Here is a 21,831-nt window from a genome sequence, read left to right as displayed (position 1 = left end):
AGGGCTTGTAAGTAAGCATTTCATACACCTGTTGTATTCGGCGCATCTGACAAATGAAATTTGGTTTGATTAGACTTGACTGGCCGATAAGTCTTGCTCTTGTGTTTACTATGATCGAAATACATTCCCATTATCCTTTTTGCTTGTCTGAATGAAAGATGACACAAGGAATTGGGATCTGAAGACATATTTTTACACTTCAATGAAAACTTGATAGTGAAAGGAACACGTGTATATTGCCGTCAGCTGAAATGCACTTTCCTGTCTACTACCTCAGGATTGAAAGAAAATGTATGAAAGAAGCCTATTAAATATAACAGGCCCCACACGTTCTCCTATCTGTCTAAACATGATCTACTTGGCATTTGCTCCTAGACAGCTCTGAGATTGTCTAAGTTGCACGGCCCCGCATTTTACTCCAGTGTTCTGAGAGGATAATGCATCATTTAAAATGTGCAGATAAAGGTCAGCCTTGCTTTCCAGAGCGTCTCTGTTTCAGATGGCACGTAAGCAGGTCTTAAGCCAGTAAGAACCATGTGTCCTTTTGACACGGTTTTCTATAAGGAGTAGGAGGCTTGCCTCAGCTTAGGAGGAGGAGACTGGCCTCAGCTTCGGAGGAGGAGACTGGACTCAGCTTAGGAGGAGGAGACTGGCCTCAGCTTAGGAGGAGGAGACTGGCCTCAGCTTAGGAGGAGGAGACTGGCCTCAGGTTAGGAAGAGGAGACTGGCCTCAGGTCAGACCTCAGGTTGGAAGAGTCTAAATAGGTGCCCAAGTGACTTGAGGATGATCTCCTTCACCGTAAGTGACTGAGAATGATCACCTTCACTGTCTCATAGTGTTTTTCAGTGGAAGGAAACACACACACCCACACCTCCCATATTCTATACACAGTCAATGAAGAAGAAAACCTTCAGATGAGAAATCTTTTGAAGCGTCATCCTTCACCATCTACTTCTGCTTAATTTAAGCAGTTGAGGTCTAAGGGTGTATCCTACTGTGTTCAGATTGGAGGTTAGACCGTGATTATGGTCGGCCTTCAGCCTTGTGTTCAGATTGGAGTTTAGACCGTGATTATGTCTGGCCTACAGCGTTGTGTTCAGATAACAAACAAGAATTTCATTATGCACAGCTTCACACTCCCATGAATTCAAATTGCTATCATAGACTGTGACTTTTGTATGTTGCCAAGGGAAAAATACAGTATATGCCAACATATCTTGAAACTATTTAGCTTGTTACTGTAATACTTCATATTGTAGCTCGCTCACCCACTTATAAACCTTGGCTTCGTTACAGGCTAACATTTTCTAATGCCATATAAGATGACACATTTCCAAGGGCAAAATACCTCAGAACGATTTAGACTTGTAATATATTCATATCAGCTCACCCACATATCAACCTAATTAATTAGCCAAACATTCTCTCACACTGTTTGGGTTGTTTATCTCTCGAGGGTGATAGAAAATCTATTTCTCATTCATTAAGTTCATCAGTATGTATTATCAGGTAGGACTCAGGAGTGCATACATCTCAATAAATCTATCTTCTGAGCTGCAATTTAAACAAGGAGATGAAGGCAAAGGTAATAGATTTGTATCTATTTGCATGCATTATTCTTCCTGAGGTTAGTGCATTGCTGCTGTCACATAAATAAGATATGATCCACGATGAACCGATCCCAACTCACTGTGATGAAACAAACAAAGAAACTAACAAGGAATCCAATAAAAACTAGATGTTAGAAACCTCAGAACGTCAGTGTGTTACAGTATATCAATAAGATATCCACAAATGAACAGATGCTGACTCACTGTAATGATCCTGAAACAAACAAACAAATAAAATCAACCAACCACCAATCAAAAAAACAACAAACCAACAAACAATGCAGTACAACCGACACAATAGAAACCACTAGCTTCAGTGTGTTAGTGCTCAAGGTTACTCTACAAGCCGATGTAAACAGAAGTCTTTCAAGGGAGCTTTTCCATAATTGCTTCAAATCTCAGTTTGCTTCAAGCTCTGCAGAAACAGCTTTTCACAATCAAACCAACAAGGGATGCATGATTGTCAGACAATAGAAACCACTATGATGCTTCAGTTTGTTAGAATTTAAAGGGATATTTGGGGATTTTAGCTGTCTTCCTAGGGAGCTTTTCCATAATTGCTTCAAATCTGTGATTGTGTCAAGCTCTGCCTGAACCAGCTTTTCATGCATACCTACAGTAGGTACAAAAGAGATTGTCAGAGTTGTTCGACAACAACATATACACAGTGCATTCGGAAAGTACTCAGACCCCTTCCCTTTTTCCACATTTCGTTAAATTACAGCCATATTCTAAAATTGATTAAATAAAAAATTTGTCATCAATCTACACACAATACCCCATAATGGCAAAGCGAAAAACTTTTTTATACATTTCTACTAATTTATAAAAAATGTAAAGCTGAAATACAGTTGAAGTCAGAAGTTTACATACACTTAGGTTGGAGTCATTAAAACACGTTTTTCAACCACACCACAAATTTCTTGTTAACAAACTATAGTTTTGGCAAGTAATTTTTCAAAAAATTGTTTACAGACAGATTATTTCACTGTATCACAATTCCATTTGGTCAGAAGTTTACATACACTAAGTTGACTGTGTCTTTAAACAGCTTGGAAAATTCCAGAAAATGATGTCATGGCTTTAGAAGCTTCTGATAGGCTAATTGGCATAATTTGAGTCAATTGGAGGTGTACCTGTGGATGTATTTCAAGGACTACCTTCAAACTCAGTGACTCTTTGCTTGACATCATGGGAAAAATCAAAGGAACTCAAGTCTGGTTCATCCTTGAGAGCAATTTCTAAACGCCTGAAGGTACCACGTTCATCTGTACAAACGATTATACTTGCGTACTAACACCATAGGACCACGCAGCTGTCATACCGCTCAGGTAGGAGACGCGTCCTGTCTCCTAGAAATTAACGTACTTTGGTGCGAATAGTGCAAATCAATCCCAGAACAACAGCAAAGGACCTTGTGAAGATGCTGGAGGAAACGGCTACAAAAGTATCTATATTCTGAAAGGCCGCTCAGCAAGGAAGAAGCCACTGTTCCAAAACCGCCATAAAAAAGCCAGACTGCAAATGTGGACAAAGATCGTACTTTTTGGAGAAATGTCCTCTGGTCTGATGAAACAAAAATAGAACTGTTTGGCCATATTGACCATCGTTGTGTTTGGAAGAAAAAGGGGGAGGCTTGCAAGCCGAAGAACACCATCCCAACCGTGAAGCACGGGGGGTGGCAGCATCATGTTGTGGGGGTGCTTTTCTACAGCAGGGACTGGTGCACTTCACAAAATAGATGGCATCATGAGGCAGGAAAATTATGTGGATATATTGAAGCAACATCTCAAGACATCAGTCAGGAAGTTAAAGCTTGGTCGCAAATGGGTCTTCCAAATGAACAATGACCCCAAGCATACTTCCAAAGTTGTGGAAAAATGGCTTAAGGACATCAAAGTCAAGGTATTGGAGTGGCCATCACAAAGCCCTGACCTTAATCCCATAGAACTCAAAAAGCGTGTGCGAGCAAGGAGGCCTACAAACCTGACTCAGTTACACCAGCTCTGTCAGGAGGAATGGGCCAAAATTCACCCAACTTATTGTGGGAAGCTTGTGGAAGGCTACCCGAAACGTTTGACCCAAGTTAAACATTTTAAAGGCAACGCTACCAAATACTAATTGAGTGTATGTAAACTTCTGACCCACTGGGAATGTGATGAAAGAAATAAAAGCTGAAATAAATCATTCTCTCTACTATTATTCTGACATTTCACATTCTTAAAATAAAGTGGTGATCCTAACTGACCTAAGACAGGGAATTTTTACTGGGATTAAATGTCAGGAATTGTGAAAAACAGTTTAAATGTATTTGGCTAAGGTGTATGTAAACTTCCGACTTCAACTGTACCTTATTTACATAAGTATTCAGACCCTTTGCTATGAGACTCGAAATTGAGCTCAGGTGCATTCTGTTTCCATTGATCATCCTTGAGATGTTTCTACAACTTTATTGGAATCTACCTGTGGTAAATTCAATTGATTGGGCATGATTTGGAAAGAACACAGTGGCCTCCATCATTCTGAAATGGAATAAGTTTGGAACCACCAAGACTCTTCCTAGAGCTGGCCGCCCAGCCAAACTGAGCAAATCGGGGAATGGCCTTGGTCAGGGAGGTGACCAAGAACCTGATGGTCACTCTGACAGAGCTCCCAAGTTCCTCTGTGGAGATGTGAGAACCTTCCAGAAGGACAACCATCTCTGCAGCACTGCACCAATCAGGCCTTTATTGTAGAGTGGCTAGACGGAAGCAACTCCTCAGTAAAAGGCACATGACAGCCTGCTTGGAGTTTTACAAAAGGCACCTAAAGGACTCTCAGAGCATGAGAAACAATATTATTTGGTCTGATGAAACCAAGATTGAACTCTTTGGCCAGAATGCCAAGCATCACGTCTGGAGGAAACCTGACACCATCCCTACAGTCATGCTGTGGGGATGTTTTTCAGTGGCATGTGCTGGGAGACTAGTCAGGATCGAGGGAAAGATGAAAGGAGCAAAGTGCAGAGAGATCCTTGATGAAAACCTCCTCCAGAGTGCTCAGGACCTCAGACTGGGGCGAAGGTTCACCTTCCAACTGGACAACGACCCTAAGCACATAGCCAAGACAATGCAGAAGAGGCTTCGGGACAAGTCTCAATATCCTTGAGTGGCCCAGCCAGAGCCCAGACTTGAACCCGATCGAACATCTCTGGAGAGACCTGAACATTTCTGTGCAGCAACGCTCCCCATCCAACCTGACAGAGCTTGATAGGATCTGCAGAGAAGAATGGAAGAAACTCCCCAAATACAGGTGTACCAAGCTTGTAGCCTCATTCCCAAGAAGACTTGAGGCTGTAATCACTGCCAAATGTGCTTCAACAAAGTACTGAGTAAAGGGTCCGAATACTTAAGTAAATGTGACATTTCTGTTTTTATTTTTAATACATTTGCAAATATTTCTGAAATCCTGTTGCTTTGTCATTATGCTTTGTCATTATGAGGTATTGTGTGTAGATTGTTGGGGGGGGAAAAAATATTTTATCAATTTCAGAATATGGCTGTTAACATTACAAAATGTGGAAAAGTCAAGGGGTCTGAATACTTTCCGAATGTTGTGTGTAAAACCTAAAAGATATTACAGACACTGAGATTTTATTGCGATTCAAAGTTACAAACATATCGCTCACCATGTCTGCTACAGAGTCAAGAGAGAGCAATGAGAAAACAAGTTTTAATCAGTCATGGAACTAAGTGCTAAAAACATGTTGGCTCACCATTTAAAAAGCAGATGGAGAACAAGCTATAGAAGGAAAAATACTGGAGTTTTGGCGCAGGTACAGCCGACTAGCACAAAAATAATATTGCAATATTGTCAAAAATAATATCCTGATATGTAACTATAGATTTTTTTCCCCCCATCACTAATGACAACCAACCTGGGTGTGATGGGTAGGGACTAGAGAAATGGGTTAGCTTGCAGGTCTCTGTAGCAACGCACTGTACTGTACACACTGGTAGTCCCTGCGGTTATAGCCGCAGGGCGGGTGGGTTTAGGGTCATGAAATATTGTGTGAATGAAGAGTGGGTGGGTGGAGGGTGGGTTGATCGATCCACGGAGGCAAAAAGGACAATGTCAGAGATTAATTCAATAAGAGAAAAGCTGCAAAATGGAGAGTTAAAGTGTAGGTAGGGACAGAAAAGTAGCCTAGGGTTAGGGAAAGTTTTGGTGAAGTGGTAAAAGAGGATGATAGCAGGGCCGGCTTTGTTGTGTGACGATTGTGAGGTGCTATACAAATTCGGCAGTCACAAGAAGAGGAGTTTAAATAGGCCTATGGCACGTCAGGGAACTGTAGCCTACTGTTCAGATGGGTTAAATGGAAACTGAAATCTGGACACAGAATGTAGTCCTATAACCTCTCACATAGCCTTTAATATTAACTCCTGCAGAATTAAACAGTTATTGCAGTGAAATGATAGGCCTACACCAAATGAAGGCAACATTTTGACACAGGAACAGGAGTGGAGAAATATGATTTATTTCTTTCAGCATCTTGAGAATGTGAATGTGCAGTTAGATACCGTCTGTAGAGATGGTTTTATCAGCATCATAAAAGCTGACAGTATTTCAACCACATAAAATATGCACCCAAGCCGAACTGAAAGCTGAGAAACATGTTGGATTGTAATTTTTGCGCTTTCTATTTACTTACAACCTGATCAAACTGATGTCATTTGGACATTTTCAGTTTTTTGTTTTAATTAGTGCATTTTATCCCCGGTTCCTAAAGAAGCACCTTTGATTGAAGCATTCGTTCTAACAATTTATGACATTATTCTGTTGAGCAAGGGTTTATTTAGTATTCTAGGTCAGGACCCAGTTTGGGAAATGCTGTTCTAGAGCAACATATATTGACAGAAGCGAAGCTGCAAGTATATAATTACAGACAAGTTGACTAACAAATAGCTTACCAAAATGTTGGAAATTACAGTATAAGCAGAAACAAATCTAAATCAGGCAACAACAAAAAATCCTGCACCCTCTGTCAAAATTGTCTCTGACTGTAGCCTTCATCTTATTTTCTATTTTAGTGGGTTAGGGTCAGGTGCGGGCCTCAGATTTTCCCTTTATCACATATAGTCGGGGGTTGCGGATGGGTTATTAGCAAATGCAGGCGGGTGCGGGTGAACAAACAGCTGACCCGAGCACCACTAGTATCTCTGCAGCAAAGTACTGTACTGTACACACTGGCCTCAAGTCTTTTCTGTCCTACCACAGTGTGTGTGTGTGTGTGTGTGTGTGTTCGGAGGAGGAGGGGGGAGGGGGTCCCCACAGCAGTCCCATGATCACTCCAGCTGAGAAGGCTTAATTTATCATGCAGAGGCAGCAGCTGTACCTCTCCCTATATCCCTCAAACACACACAGTCTCTCTCTCTCACACACACACACACACACACACACACACACACACACACACACACACACACACAGTTAAATTATTCCCAGTAGTTGTGATGCATGCTTACAATATTGCTCTGTATTGTGTATGTGAAATGGGCAACTATAAATATTTAGCTACCTTCTTTCTAAATATAGATGCTTGTAGCCTAAATGAATATACACCATTCCTAGGTAAATAAATAATTTCAATTTCTTGATAGGTCCGCGCACTGCTGTCAGAAACAATCAGCGCGAAGACGTGATTACTTAAGACGTGATTACTTACATCTTTGAAAATTGGAAGTCCATTAACGTGGCTACGCAGTGGCTGCTGCTGAGCGCGAAGATGCTTCTGTTTTGCCGACTGAAGGCACATGGTGATCATCTCCGTGCACGCCAACATCTCTGAATAATTTGGAAGATGTTGTATGGCGGACTTGTACACACCTGCTTCTTTTAATAGCTTGAAAATGTGTGGGGTGTTCAAAAGTGTCGCCCTGTGCTGTCAAACCGAAGCAACCGTGCTCCAACAGTGATGTCGCTCTGCAACTTTCTGCGGTAGGTAACACACCTTCTCGAGAGCTGATTGGTCAGTGTCTTCGTTGAGCATCCCTCCTAGGCAAGAGAAGGAAAAAATACCAAGTGGCGCATGAACATTATTTTACAAGATAAATCTTATAAAATAGTAGAATCAGGCGATATCAAACAAATGTAGAGAATACAATTGATAAACCTACAGTGCAGATGTTGGATGGGAATACAATTAGGACTACTTCTACATATAGGTTACATTTATTTAAATATGAATTGCATATTTCACCCCAAAACACAGATTTTCTTGAAAATAAAGAAAATGCATGTACATTTATTTCACTTCCCCTTATAAAGGTGAATCAGCAATGTATTGTGCCTGACATTGCCATCTGCTGGTGATGATAGACTATGCCCACAGAACAATGAGCCAGATATTTCACTGGACATAAAAATATAAGCATCCAGTTGACATTTCCACTCACAACCAAATTTGGTGATGAGAGGAAGCCCAATGGCCAACAGTATGAGAAGATGGAGCAAGAAGGATTTTGGCCAACATTATGCAAATTTTCTCATTGATTAATTAGTTGACCTTTACTTAACTAGGCAAATCAGTTAAGAACAAATTCTTATATACAATGATGGCCTACTGGGGAACAGTGGGTTAACTGCCTTGTTCAGGGGCAGAACAACAGATTCTTACCTTGTCATCTCAAGGATTTGATCCAGCAACCTTTCGGTTACTGGCCCAACACTCTAACCACTAGGCTACCTGCCACCCCCTGCCAAATAAACGTTTGATCTCAATACAGTTTTCTGTTACCCAAAACAGAGTGGAGAAAGTTTTGTAGATGTTACACTTTGCCAAAGTAAAAAAAAATATTGCATTGTTTAGAAGGAATGCAAGGGCGAACTTAGTTATTCCACACGCGCACTTCACAGAGTAGGCGTTCCCTAACGGAAATATGCAAATATATGCTAGAATGCGCCAATAGGATCTAATTTGTTCCCATTGGAAACGACAGGCTATCTTTCGTTAGTTATAAAAAATCTTTGCTATACCCTTAAAAAAGATTGCAGTTTTGAAACAGCAGTAAAGGTGCAGTAACTGTGGTCTTTTGGATGCAGTTATTGCAGAATAACTGCAGTGCACTGCAGTTGAAGTGCAGTTATACTGCACTGTAACTGCAGTTACACTGCAAAATTAGGGCAGTAAAAAAAACATTATTTTGGACGCAGTAATTGCAGGACTCTGACTGCAATCTTTTTTGTAAGGGTAGCTAATAATGCTGCAGCAAATTTGGGGGTAGCCGCGACTGTTATTCAAACCCAGGTCCGGCGACTCTCAAGCTAACACCTTAACCGTTTAAACCAAGAGGTCCTGACCTCATGACGAGATCGTTATGTTTTGGGTTAAGGTTGCTACATTACTCGGGCTACTGAGTGGAGCAGCGTTCTAAGGCACTGCATCTGAGTGTATCGCACCCGGCCGGGATTGGGAGTCCTATAGGGGGGCACACAATTGGCCCAGCGTTGTCCAGGTTTGGCCGCGGTAGGCCGTCATTGTAAATAAGAATTTTTTCTTAACTTACTTGCCTAGTTAAATAAAGGATACATTAAAAACATTACCCCCTCCCTTTGGCAGAACGTGTCCCCACTCTTCTCTACACCAAATCCTTCTTGTGAACAAGCCTCTCCAATGATGTCACAGGCACCATCCTGCTTCTGGCACCAATGTAGTGAATTCAGGGGGTAGCCCCAACCAGGACTCAAACCCAGGTCAAGCAACTGTCTAGCCAACACCTTAACTGCTACACCAAGAGGTGTCCGAACCTCTTGACAAGGTCACTAGGTGTTAGGTTAAAGGTCGCTACAAAACAATGGTGAGATAAGAGTGAAAAAAGTGTTTAATATAGATAACAGTGAATATGGTCAATCTTTAATAAACTAACACTGATGATCAAGCTCAACACATAGCCTACATTCTTAGTACAATTGATCACCAAACAATAATCTTCAAGACAGCCCTTAAAATGATTGCTCTCATACAAATACACTTGCACAGCAAACACCTCACAAACTCTGCACTGGACTTTCAGTGACAAAAGCTCTTTTATACATTTTACATGTTCACCCCTAGTCCCAGGGGAAACTCTGGCTAAAACTATGGTCTGGGCCCTGTCACTCACTTTTTAAAATCTCCCACATTTTGTTTCCACGTATCAAAATATTTTTGGGTATTTATATTTTGGGAGGGAATCTCACATTTCTTGAAATGATTGGTGCTCGAGAGCATCAAAACCTTGATGTATCATGGGTAAATTGTGACTTACTGATCGACAAAAATATTGAATAGTTATTTAGGGTGCAAGGTGATTTGTAGATCATTCAGTCCCAACTCTCCTTTAAAGTCGGATGCAATGTCGAACGCACCCCTTACATATCATGCAATAGAACAGGCCAGCTTGTACTCCTAAAACCCTGAAATAAGTTACCATAAAGTTTTGGAATTAACGCCAAAAATAAGGTCTGAGGTGAACACAGGCTTAGGAGATCTTATACGTTTTGTTCTATGAGATAATAGCAGTCAGATAACATTGCCTTTATGAATTATGAATTACGGCTTTGTCGTTTATGTTTTTATTATTACAAAAACATCTTACAAATTCTGAAAGCGTCATTAGCTGTTGAAGATCATCTCAATGAACAAAACCTTTAAGATCTCATAAGCCTGTGTTTACCACATACCTTATTTTTGGCGTTTATCTAAAGACACTACAAAAACGCCATTAATTTCACTCATAGCATAGTCCAAAGAACCATGGCGGAGTAAATGCCTACAAAAAAACGCCATTACTATTTCTGTCTGTATGCTTGGCCTACTACGTCAAAGACATTTATAACTAACCCAAGATAGTTAACCTGTGTCGTTTACAGTGGAAGCAAATGAAGCATAGTGGGAAAACGGGTAAGGAGGTGGGCAGAGCCAAGCACAAGCTAGCGAGATCCCATTGGCGCGTTGAATTATGTATTTGCATATTTCAGAAGGGGAACGCCTTATCTGTTTAGTGCGCATATGCAGAAACTCAATTCGACGTTGCACTCATAAACAACGCAATTGTTTTAAGCTTTAGCAAAGTGTCATGTCTATAAAACGTAGTCATTGTGCATTGAGATCAGATGTTTCATAGATGAGAAAATTAGCACAATGACGGCCCAGTTTCACCTAATAGCATCATCAGTTTACCAGTACTCGCGACTGGACTTCCTCTCAGTACCATATTTGGTGATGAGAAAACGTTCTTAACGGAACCGTCCGTTTTATAGCCACCGTGACGTCTATGGGTTACCCCTTCTGTCGGTGGTATGTTTGTAGACGCCGCGTCACATGACACGGTCCGGAAGAAGTTCAGACAGTGGTACTTGTCATACAGCTTCTTAGTTTTTCCTGAGACGTTGTTTACCATCCATATTCCTTGGTGGGCGTAAGAAGGACATTTACAGAAACATTTGCTTCCCTCTGATATGGGTAAGATGTAAATCCAATCGTTTTATATGGAGGAATTGTCAATTTTCAAAGATATCCGTAGATGGTTAGATAGGGTAGCTAACGTTAGCTAGCTCACTTTCGTGACATCGATATTCAAAGCGAGCAATTCATTCTTCACGACACATCCTACTGACCAAGTAGTTAACTATTAAGATAGTTATCCACATCAAGAGTGTAGTTAACTAGTGATTGTTTTATGTTGTGAAGCTAACAACTAGACAGCTACCAGAGTTATAGCTAGCTGCTATGTGGATTTAGCTAGGTAAATTACTAGCTTGTTGTTTGGCCTGCTTTCAGCGTCCTGGGATTGTTATTGAAATCTTCCCTTTCAATTTTATCTTGCCATTTCCCATTTATGCCGCTCCCTTTCAATGTAGAAGTAATTTATAAATTGTGTTAGCTACCTTTATGATTTTTGAAAATATTGAAATAATAGCTAGCTACGTACAGGGCAGCTAGGTAGCTAAAATACTTTTACTACTTAACGTAGATAGCTAACGTTAGCTAGCTAGCAAAATACAACCATATTAGACCTTGCACAAAAACATGGATTAGCTAGCTACCTATTCCCTAAAACAAACAGTACCTAGCAAATTTACTAGTCAGCATTTTAGTTTATAAGAGCAATAGTGAGCTAATTTATGTAATGTCAGATTTACTGTTTGCAGTTATGGAATTTGTGGTAGCTTCTGAGCTTGACTTAATTGACTGTGGTTGTGGGGAAGTTAAGAAACCAAGAGAAGTGTCATTGCCTTGAATCAAGCAATTAAGCAGGTTTCAGTAGTTAGTAAATAAATGAGGTGAGGAGGACAGCCCTATTTTGAGACAATCTTGTTCTGGTCCCTGTGGGACCCATTGTCATTCCAAACATGTTATCAAAAATACATTAACATTTAGTCTAAAGCATTTGGGATATATTGCAATATCCTATACATTTGTCCTTGTTTTCCTACATTTTCAATTCGCGATCACTGCATTGATTATTAGCAGACATAGGACTTTTTTTCACTGCTCCAACCTGCTTTAGGGCAATTCCATTGTAACAGATGCAGACTCAGATGTTTTACTTTAAAATGTATGCCAAACAAAAACCAATGATTGCAAAGTTAAACAAACCATACAACTCTATGCACCAGTATAATTGTTATGTTATACTGTACCTGTACACAGCCAATGTGTAAATGGCACACCCAACTACCTCATCCCCATATTGTTAGTTATCCTCTTGCTCTTTTGCACCCCAGTATCTCTACTTGCACATCATCTGCACGTCTGTCACTCCAGTGTTAATGCTAAATTGTAATTATTTTGCCTCTATAGCCTATTTATTGCCTTACCTCCCTACTCTTCTACATTTGCACACACTGTACATAGAGTTTTATATTGTGTTATTGACTGTAGGTTTGTTTATCCCATGTGTAACTCTGTGTTGTTGTTTTGTCGCACTGCTTTGCTTTATCTTGGCCAGGTCACAGTTGTAAATGAGAACTTGTTCTCAACTGGCCTACCTGGTTAAATAAAGGTAAAATAAATATTTTATTTTTATTTTTACTTTGCAATGATTGTTTTTTGTTTCAGTGGTGTGGACAGTACCCAGGCTATATTATTAGACATTAATTAGCTTGTTGACACAGTTAGCAGATTGCAAGTTTACACTGGTTTTACATGGTTACGCCGTGCAGATGACCAAACTGGCCAACCCTCGATGACAAGACTACTTTAGGCTAAATCTGACAATTGCCTTGGAAAGTCGCATGCGAATGCATTTTCATTTCTTGTTATGTAAAAGACAGGTTTCCTGAACCTAAATTAAATCTACTTGCTTGAATTATCTTGGCTTTGCTTTGGACACAACTCTGCTTAGTGAATAGACAGAGGAGATATTAGTAATCTAGCTAAAATACTTGAATAGCTTTTAGACTGCTCAACAACATTAGGCTACCTACATACGCCTATGCTTACATAATCTAGCCTATAATGTCATCTATAATCCCAAAGTGCATAGTTTTTTTTTTTTCCAGGGACCCATAGCCTGTAACTCAGTCACCTATGAGCCCCTAGGCCTAACCGCTAACCGTTAACCGTTGACACCAACCAGGGTCTAAAACTATCGCTGACTCAGGATGTACCAGTTTACGTAATCTGGTAATCCAGGAAGCATTACATTTTTCCTGTCCTTCTGATTTAGCTGTTACCACCACATGGCTTCTCAACCAGTGTCCCAGCTCTATTGTAGAACAACAACAAGGCAGATGAATAGCCATATTTGTGTGCCAAGGCTACTCTCTGTACAGCAAAATGCTCAATGTTAGCATTTTACTGCCTTGTTTTGCTTAAGCCTCCATGGGTTTGTTATAGTGTTGTAGGCATAAGTGCAGAGGTATATTTAAACATTCCATTGGGTACAGTAGGATGTAAACCAGGACACCTGTACTATAGATGATCCCTTATGTAAACCAGGACACCTGTACTATAGCCGTGTTTCTCGTCTCTTAATGTTTACATATGATATCACGTTTGCTTTCTTTGCAGTTCATGTCATAGCCAAAGCATGCTGCAGTGTTAATGGCTGAACTATGAAGGCACAACTTCAAGTCACCGGTGAGTTTTGCCCTTTTGTTACAGCTAAACCTCAGTAGCTAGCGTTTCATAATTATTTAGTAGTTGTGTGTTGGCTAAAAGTAAAATCGTTTTTTCTTAATTATGTAAATATTGTTTGTAAATAGAATGGAACTAATACAACTATTTTCCTCTGTAATGTCTTTCATTATGTGGCGGTCCTCAGGAAGAAGCTGTCCATCATGGCTTCAGATAATCGGGATTCTACTAATAATCCTAAATTAAATAATAAGCCACTGACACCCAAAGCAGTAGAATGCGCTTTTTAATGGGACTGGCGGGTGCTTGTTCTCTATAGGCCTAGCTGATGGTACAGACTGTGAATTTACCAAGTATTTATAGAGTATGAAATGGAATAGAATAACTTTATTTTCTTATTTTTTTCAGTGGTTGAAATATATATCAATAACAAACATAATAGGATATACAGTAAACCAACTAGGCTAAAGAATCGTTCTAAACAGAGGTAGTGCTTAGGCTACAGTGGTGGGTCAATTAGCCAATGTGAACATGGAGCTCACATTTCCCTTCTGTGGTTTATTTCTATGGCTAACTTCTGTGACTGATAACAGTGTTTACTAGAATCTCTTACCATGACATGATTTGTGTATTTTATGTCCTTTATGGCATGCAGTTCTGTCAGCCAAACTGAAGGAGAACAAAAAGAACTGGTTTGGCCCCAGTCCGTACGTGGAGGTGGCTGTGGACGACCAGTCGAAGAAGACGGAGAAATGCAACAACACCCACACCCCCAAATGGAAGCAGTCACTCACAGTGTAAGTAGCTACGGTAATACCTGTTTTCATTTCAAATCAAATGTTATTTGTCACTTATGCCGAATACAACAGGTGTAGACTTGACCGTGAAATGCTTAATTATGAGCCCTTTCCCAACAATGTAGTAGAAAAAGATTAGCAAACAAAATCGAAGTAGTAACATAATAAAATAACAATAATAAGGTTATATACAAGGAGTACCAGTACCGAGTCACTGTGCAGGGGTACGAGGTGATTGAGGTAATATGTACGTGTAGGTAGGGATAAAGTGACAAGGCAATGGGATAGAAAATAAGCAGTCGCAGCAGCGTATGTGAAGAGTGAAAAGTTGTGTGTGGCGTCAATATGCATGCATGTCTTTGTGTGTGAGCTTATGTAGTGTGTCAGTGAGTGTTGGAGTGTCAGTGTGTGGGTACGGTCCAGTGAGTGTGTGTGTGTATGGAGTCAGTGCAAGAATGTCAATGCATATACATATAACACAATTCCGGAGGTCAATGCAGATAGTCCAGGTAGCCATTTTGATGAACTGTTCAGCAGTCTTAAGGCTTGGGGGTAGGAGCTGTTCAGGAGCCTTTTGGTCCCAACTTGGCGCTCCGGGACTGCTTGCCGTGTGGTAGCAGAGAGAACATACTATGACTTGGCTGGCTGGAGTTTTGGACAATTTTTAAGGCCTACCTCTGACACCGCCTTCCTCTGACAAATGTATATTCGCATGTATATTTATTTTGCATATAGGCCTATAGTACATTTCTCACTCATAGTCTTGGACTAAAACGCCTGCTCAGAGAATGTGCTTCTTAGTCCATAGGTGTAATCCGTATCTGGGAAACTGGCCCACGGTGATCTGTTATTGTTTATGTGGTTAACTCATTCCTTTATAATAGTGTAATTGTTTAGGCCTGTCACCAAGAATTGCATGTCGTCTCCTCCTTGTCTATTGTTGTATAGCCTACTAAGTACAGTAATGAAACCGTAAACAAATGTTTTCCACCCTCTACACAGAATTGTCACACCTTTCAGTAAGCTCATTTTCCGGGTATGGAGTCATCAGACGCTGAAGGCCGACTTCCTATTGGGCGTGGCCACATTGGACATCAGTGAAACCCTCAAGTCCAATGATATGAAACGTGAGTTTATTCTCTTCTCCTGATGAGGCACGGAGCAGGTAGTGTTAAATGGGATTATATGAAATCTCTTTGACTTTTTGATACCGGAAAAGTGTATAAGAAGATATATAAGAGCTTTGCAGTAAGTGGTTGTCATATTTACAAATAGTCCTCTGAAATATAACTGATGCGTGCCACTGCACTGTAGGGAGATGAGGAGCAAGCGTTGGCTCTCATTCACGCCACTTCTTGCTATACACTACATGACCAAAAGTATGTGGACACTTGCTCGTCGAACATCTCATTCCAAAATCATGGTCACTGATATGGAGTTGGTTTCCACTGCTCCAGAGTCCAATGGCGGCACGCTTTACACCACTCCAGCTGACGCTTGGCATTGTGCATTGGTGATCTTAGGCTTGTGTGCGGCTGCTCAGCCATGGAAACCCATTTCATGAAGCTCCTGACAATTGTGCTGACGTTGTTTCCAGAGGAAGTTTGGAACTCTGTAGTAAGTTTTGCAACCGAGGACAGACTATTTTTATGCCCTTCAGCACTCGGCAGTCCCATTCTGTGAGCTTGTGTAGCCTACCATTTCGGGCTGTGCCGTTGTTGCTCCTAGACATTTCTACTTCACAGTAACAGCACTTACAGTTGACCAGGGCAGCTCTAGCAGGGCAGAAATTTGAAGAACTGTCTTGTTGGAAACGTGTCATCCTATGACGGTGCCACTTTGAAAGTCACTGAGCTCTTCAGTAAGGCCATTCTACTGCCAATGTTTGTCTATGGAGATTGCATGGCTGCTCGATGTTATACACCTGTCAGCAATGGGTATGGCTGAAACAGCTGAATACACTAATTTGAAGGGATGTCCACATACTTTTGTGTATAAATAGTGTATGTTGTACTGTAACTCTAATCTTAAAGGGATAGTACAATTTTGTTATTTCAATTTGAAGGAAGTTGAAGAAATAGTAGAAAAATAGCAGCGGCGATTTAGCAGTGGCTGCTAAGTGAATATAGGTGAAACGAGTGTGTGATAGAAAAAATGACATATTTACCTGATTTGTTTGATATTAATAGGAAGACATTTCTGTTCTGTTTAATTCTGTGTTTCTGTAAAGAGATGCTTTCCACTCTATCTTCCTGCAGTTAGTCTGCTAGAGATGGTGATAAAAACCTAAACGCTGGCATTCCATAGACAAATGTGGTGTGTGTGTGACCTGCGATAGAGAGAGCCTGGAAGAGTTTAGAACAATGCCTCATTGTCTCTTCTTCCTGGCATCTGGGAAAATAAGCCAGGTTGGGGGTAAAACAACATCCTGCGTAGATAATCAAGGTGGCTTATGGGAGATGGAACCAGCCTGATTAAGCATTTTTAGGTCCTATATAATGTTATTTCTTTTCATTTTCAGTTAGGTTGCTCAGCAGTTGGGCTGACTGTTTTCATTATTGCAATAATTAATCGATATTGTTTAAAGATTATTGTTTGAAGAAATGACAGTCTCTCACTTGAATAGAATATTCCACCACAAGTGAACCGCACACTGAATTTGCTCCCAATTATCACCTTTAACACAAGATACAGGTAGATAAGATATACTTTATTAATCCATACTAGGTATACTTTATTAATCCATACTAGGTATACTTTATTAATCCATATTAGGTATACTTTATTAATCCATATCAGGTATACTTTATTAATCCATACTAGATAGAAATGTGTCTATTGCTTTTTCCCAATCCCTCCGATATATATTTATAAACTGGGTGGTTTGAACCGTAAATGCTGATTGACAGACAGCTGTGGTATACCCAGGGTATGACAAAACCATTTGTTTTTCCTGCTCTAATTATGTTGGTAACCAGTTTATAATAGCAATAAGACACCTCAGGGGTTTGCGGTATATAGCCAATATACTACGGCTAAGGGCTGTGTATATCCACTACTTCATGTCTGGAATTCTTTGTGAGACAGCTCTTGCGTCAGCTGGTATCGGAGGCGCGGCTCTCGCCTCAGCTGGTATCGGAGGCGCGGCTCTCGCCTCAGCTGGTATCGGAGGCGCGGCTCTCGCCTCAGCTGGTATCGGAGGCGCGGCTCTCGCCTCAGCTGGTATCGGAGGCGCGGCTCTCGCCTCAGCTGGTATCGGAGGCGCGGCTCTCGCCTCAGCTGGTATCGGAGGCGCGGCTCTCGCCTCAGCTGGTATCGGAGGCGCGGCTCTCGCCTCAGCTGGTATCGGAGGCGCGGCTCTCGCCTCAGCTGGTATCGGAGGCGCGGCTCTCGCCTCAGCTGGTATCGGAGGCGCGGCTCTCGCCTCAGCTGGTATCGGAGGCGCCGCTCTCGCCTCAGCTGGTATCGGAGGCGCCTCTCTCGCCTCAGCTGGTATCGGAGGCGCCTCTTTACTTTTAACTCAAGCATGTGAATGGGCTTACTTTGCCAATAGAATGAGTCCTTTCAGTCATGGTCGACTTGCTGCCCATGTGACCCTCAAAGATATATTCATGAATTCCTGCACTACAATCAGGGGTCAAAGACACACAGAAGTGCACGTCCAATGTAGGTGACCAATTATTCTAATGATTAAATAATAATATACGCAGAGTGTACAAAACATTAGGAACACCTGCTCTTTCGACAAAAGACTGACCAGGTGAAAGCTATGATCCCTTATTGATGTCACTTATTAAATCCACTTCAATCAGTGATGTTAAAGAAGAATTTTAAAGTCTTGAGACTGTTGAGACATGGATTGTGTGCCATTCAGAGGGTGAATGGGCAAGACAAAAGATTGAAGTGCCTTTGAATGGGGTATGGTAATAGGTGCCAGGCCCACCAGTTTGCACACTCAACCGTTTCCCGTGTTTATCAAGAATGGCCCACCACCCAAAGGACATGCAGCTAACTGGGAAGCATTGGAGTCAAAATGGGCCAGCATCCCTGTAGAACGCTTTTGACACCTTGTAGAGTCCATGCCTCGACGAATTGAGGCTGTTCTGAGGGCAAAAGGGGGTGCAACTCAATATTAGGAAGGTGTTGCTAATGTATGCTATACTCGGGGTATATCCCAGCCACTTCTTTTCAGGAACACAAGTTATATTTCTGATATTAGACGGGATACATCAAGGCTAGAATTCAAGCTGATCCATCCATGTTTACACTCTTTGTTTATGAACTTTCTGTGCGCCTGTCTGTTGACATGTCTGTCAGTCTCTGAAGTGGTGCAGATCCTACAGCTGTGTTCAGACCAGGACAACACAGACGTGGTGGGGGACCTGTCCATCTGTCTGGATGGCGTGCAGGTGGACCCAGAGACCTTTGCCTCTGCAGAGAGAGACCATGGTGAGGATTAGGGATGGGCAGTTGAAAGTATCGGTGTTTGAGGCAAAAATGTTTGTTGTATACTATTGGTTGTTCCAATTACAGTTTTCTTTCTGATGCAACTGATAAGGACATTGTACATAATTTTAATACTGCACTTGACGTACTCCACAAGCAATAAGCACATTTTTTTGTTGTACATTTTGTCAGTGCTTATAAATATAACCTGCTAAATTTGTACATTTTGAGTACAAACCTTTGAGTACTCAAGTAGTTGCGCCGATCCCAATTGAGGATGATGTGATTAATACGTTTCATTGGATGAATTGTATTCTGTTTGGGTTTGAATGCTTGATGTTGATGGTTTACTTTTTCAACAGCTACTGCTCCCAACAGGGACGTGAGGCAGAACGAAGATGGTGGCAACAGGTATCATGTTTTAATAATACTATATTGTATGTTTTCTGTAAGTTCTCTGAGTGAATACTGACTTTTTTTAGGGGGAGAAAATGTACTGATTACAGTGAGTCAGTAAAATACTGTTTTCTAATCTTACTCAGTCACACTAGCATATCTTCTGTCCATTGTGAATACTAGAGATGGGCACCGATATGTCAAGTCTAACTCGATGATGGTTGCAATTTTCCCGATATTGGTATATCGTTTTACAAAAAACATTGCGACTGTCTAGGCACTGGGATGTCCAGAGAACTGCTTGCTGATTGCAAAGATCTTATCAAAGGACTTAACTTAGCAAGTATTGATCCTAAACAATGTACTTTCTTGGTAAGGGAGCGGGGGGTGGACATTTATTTTTCATGATAACTCTTGACAGTATGTAAATACTTATATTGTGTTCATAAATGTTTTCTGATTTCTTTTATTTTTGTAGTGTCATGTTTGCTGATGTCAGTGATGTGATCCTCCGGTATGTGTGAATTGTAAAATAAAAGTAGTAGCCAGTACTAGTAGCAGTACTAGTGGTGGTGGTGGTAGTAGTGGTGGTGGTGGTGGTGGTAGTAGCAGTACTAGTGGTGGTGGTGGTGGTGGTGGTGGTAGTAGCAGTACTAGTGGTGGTGGTAGTAGTAATGATGATGGTAGTAGCAGTACTAGTGGTGGTGGTGGTGGTGGTAGTAATGATGATGGTAGTAGCAGTACTAGTGGTGGTGGTGGTAGTAGTAATGATGATGGTAGTAGCAGTACTAGTGGTGGTGGTGGTGGTGGTAGTAATGATGATGGTAGTAGCAGTACTAGTGGTGGTGGTGGTGGTGGTAGTAGTAATGATGATGGTAGTAGCAGTACTAGTGGTGGTGGTGGTGGTAGTAATGATGATGGTAGTAGCAGTACTAGTGGTGGTGGTGGTGGTGGTGGTAGTAGTAATGATGATGGTAGTAGCAGTACTAGTGGTGGTGGTGGTGGTGGTGGTAGTAATGATGATGGTAGTAGCAGTACTAGTGGTGGTGGTGGTGGTGGTAGTAGCAGTACTAGTGGTGGTGGTGGTGGTGGTGGTAGTAATGATGATGGTAGTAGCAGTACTACTAGTGGTGGTGGTGGTAGTAATGATGATGGTAGTAGCAGTACTAGTGGTGGTGGTGGTGGTGGTAATGATGATGGTAGTAGCAGTACTAGTGGTGGTGGTGGTAGTAGTAGTAATGATGGTAGTAGCAGTAGTAGATAACATTTTGATGACCAAAAAAAAGAAGGGGAAACAAAAAGTAGGAGGCACTACCTACAGCCAAAATGGCAAAGAAAAAGTAATTGGCTGTGTGCAATTTCTTTCCATCTTTTGACTTTTGGTGATGTCATACCCGCCAGGTCCAGCAGAGACACGTCCCCTTCCAGTGACTCTACAGAGGACTGGGTGATCATCCCCAACGGCCACGCGATCAACTGCACGGGGTCTCCCGCCCCATCCCCAGGGGGCTCCAAGTCCACACGCCCCCCCAGACCTGCTCGTCCTCCTCCACCCACCCCTCGCAGACCAGCCGCCTCCCCAGGTGGGCACCACACTAAGAAATGCCATAAAGGCCCTAGACATACCCTAGCAATTCCATAATAATACAAAATACCACAATACCATAGAAATAGTAATACAATAGATAACCATAGAGGTCTCTGACAGAACTATTGAAAGAAATTCCTTTCATGTGTTGATGTGCTAAGGCCAGGTCCATCTATTGTCTTCTCATGTAATGAAACGTTCATGTTTTCATTACACTCACTATTCAAGCCATTTTGTGGAATTTAATGAAGTGCAGTCCAGATATGCAGTCGAAAAGCATTAGCCTTATTTAGTAGCTTCTCATTAGCATCTCCTACTAGCGACCACAGCTAACTTCTACGCCGTCTATACCGTCTCCTACTAGCAACCGCAGATAACTATTCTCCTCTGTCTCGTCAAACCTCCTCCAGCAGCTCCACCCCAAGACCATAGCTAACCTTTTCTCCTCCAGCGTCCTCTAGCAGCTCCACTCCCAGCGACGTGAGCGAGCCCCCGGCTTCAGACGGCTCCTCCTCAGACCCCCTTCAGGAGAACGGAGCAGAACCCCCACCCCCACAGGCAGCCAGCACCAGCGGACCGCAAGCCATTGGGGCACCCCCAGCCGGCGGGCACCCCCAACTCGGCCCTGTCAGCAACGGCCCACTGCCACCAGGGTAAGGGGACTTGCGTAGGCTCCTAACCTGATGTGTATCATGAGCAAGTAAAAAAGAACGCTCCCAATCAATCCGACAGCCCTGACCAGCCTGTCCATCGAAAATGTGCGCATGTGTTCGTCTTCATATCCAATTGTATTTGTCACATGCGCCGAAAACAACAAGTGTAGACTTTACTGTGAAATGCTTACTTAAGAGCCCTTTCCCAACAATGCAGTTAATAAGTATGACAATTAGATC

General features: G+C 41.7%; 2 protein-coding genes across 5 annotated transcripts in view; one reads left to right on the top strand and one right to left on the bottom strand.

Moving 5' to 3' along the window:
- The window catches only part of necab3 (N-terminal EF-hand calcium binding protein 3), a 48,861-nt gene extending 41,012 nt beyond the window's left edge, over positions 1-7,849 (bottom strand). For both annotated transcript variants that reach the window (XM_029693044.1, XM_029693045.1), the window contains exons 1-2: positions 7,767-7,849; positions 7,316-7,644 (exon numbers count right to left, since the gene is read on the bottom strand). In XM_029693044.1, the coding sequence (XP_029548904.1) occupies positions 7,316-7,432 (117 nt within the window). In that variant the 5' untranslated portion in view covers positions 7,433-7,644; positions 7,767-7,849. The remainder of the gene's footprint in view (positions 1-7,315; positions 7,645-7,766) is intronic.
- A 3,083-nt stretch (positions 7,850-10,932) lies between these two features.
- LOC115150110 (E3 ubiquitin-protein ligase Itchy) overlaps positions 10,933-21,831 on the top strand; it is a 32,307-nt gene continuing 21,408 nt past the window's right edge. The window contains exons 1-10 of one of the 3 annotated variants that reach the window (XM_029693042.1): positions 10,933-11,092; positions 12,582-12,635; positions 13,646-13,714; positions 14,367-14,508; positions 15,511-15,635; positions 18,826-18,957; positions 19,317-19,365; positions 19,829-19,864; positions 20,752-20,933; positions 21,390-21,591. In XM_029693042.1, the coding sequence (XP_029548902.1) occupies positions 13,690-13,714; positions 14,367-14,508; positions 15,511-15,635; positions 18,826-18,957; positions 19,317-19,365; positions 19,829-19,864; positions 20,752-20,933; positions 21,390-21,591 (893 nt within the window). In that variant the 5' untranslated portion in view covers positions 10,933-11,092; positions 12,582-12,635; positions 13,646-13,689. The remainder of the gene's footprint in view (positions 11,093-12,581; positions 12,636-13,645; positions 13,715-14,366; positions 14,509-15,510; positions 15,636-18,825; positions 18,958-19,316; positions 19,366-19,828; positions 19,865-20,751; positions 20,934-21,389; positions 21,592-21,831) is intronic. The other 2 variants (XM_029693041.1, XM_029693043.1) reach the window with 2 other exon arrangements.

Source organism: Salmo trutta, chromosome 16, assembly GCF_901001165.1.
Source record: "Salmo trutta chromosome 16, fSalTru1.1, whole genome shotgun sequence".
In the NCBI taxonomy this organism is placed as follows: Eukaryota; Metazoa; Chordata; class Actinopteri; order Salmoniformes; family Salmonidae; genus Salmo; species Salmo trutta.
Note: the sequence above shows the minus strand (reverse complement) of the source record. Positions and strands in the feature narration are given on the sequence as shown.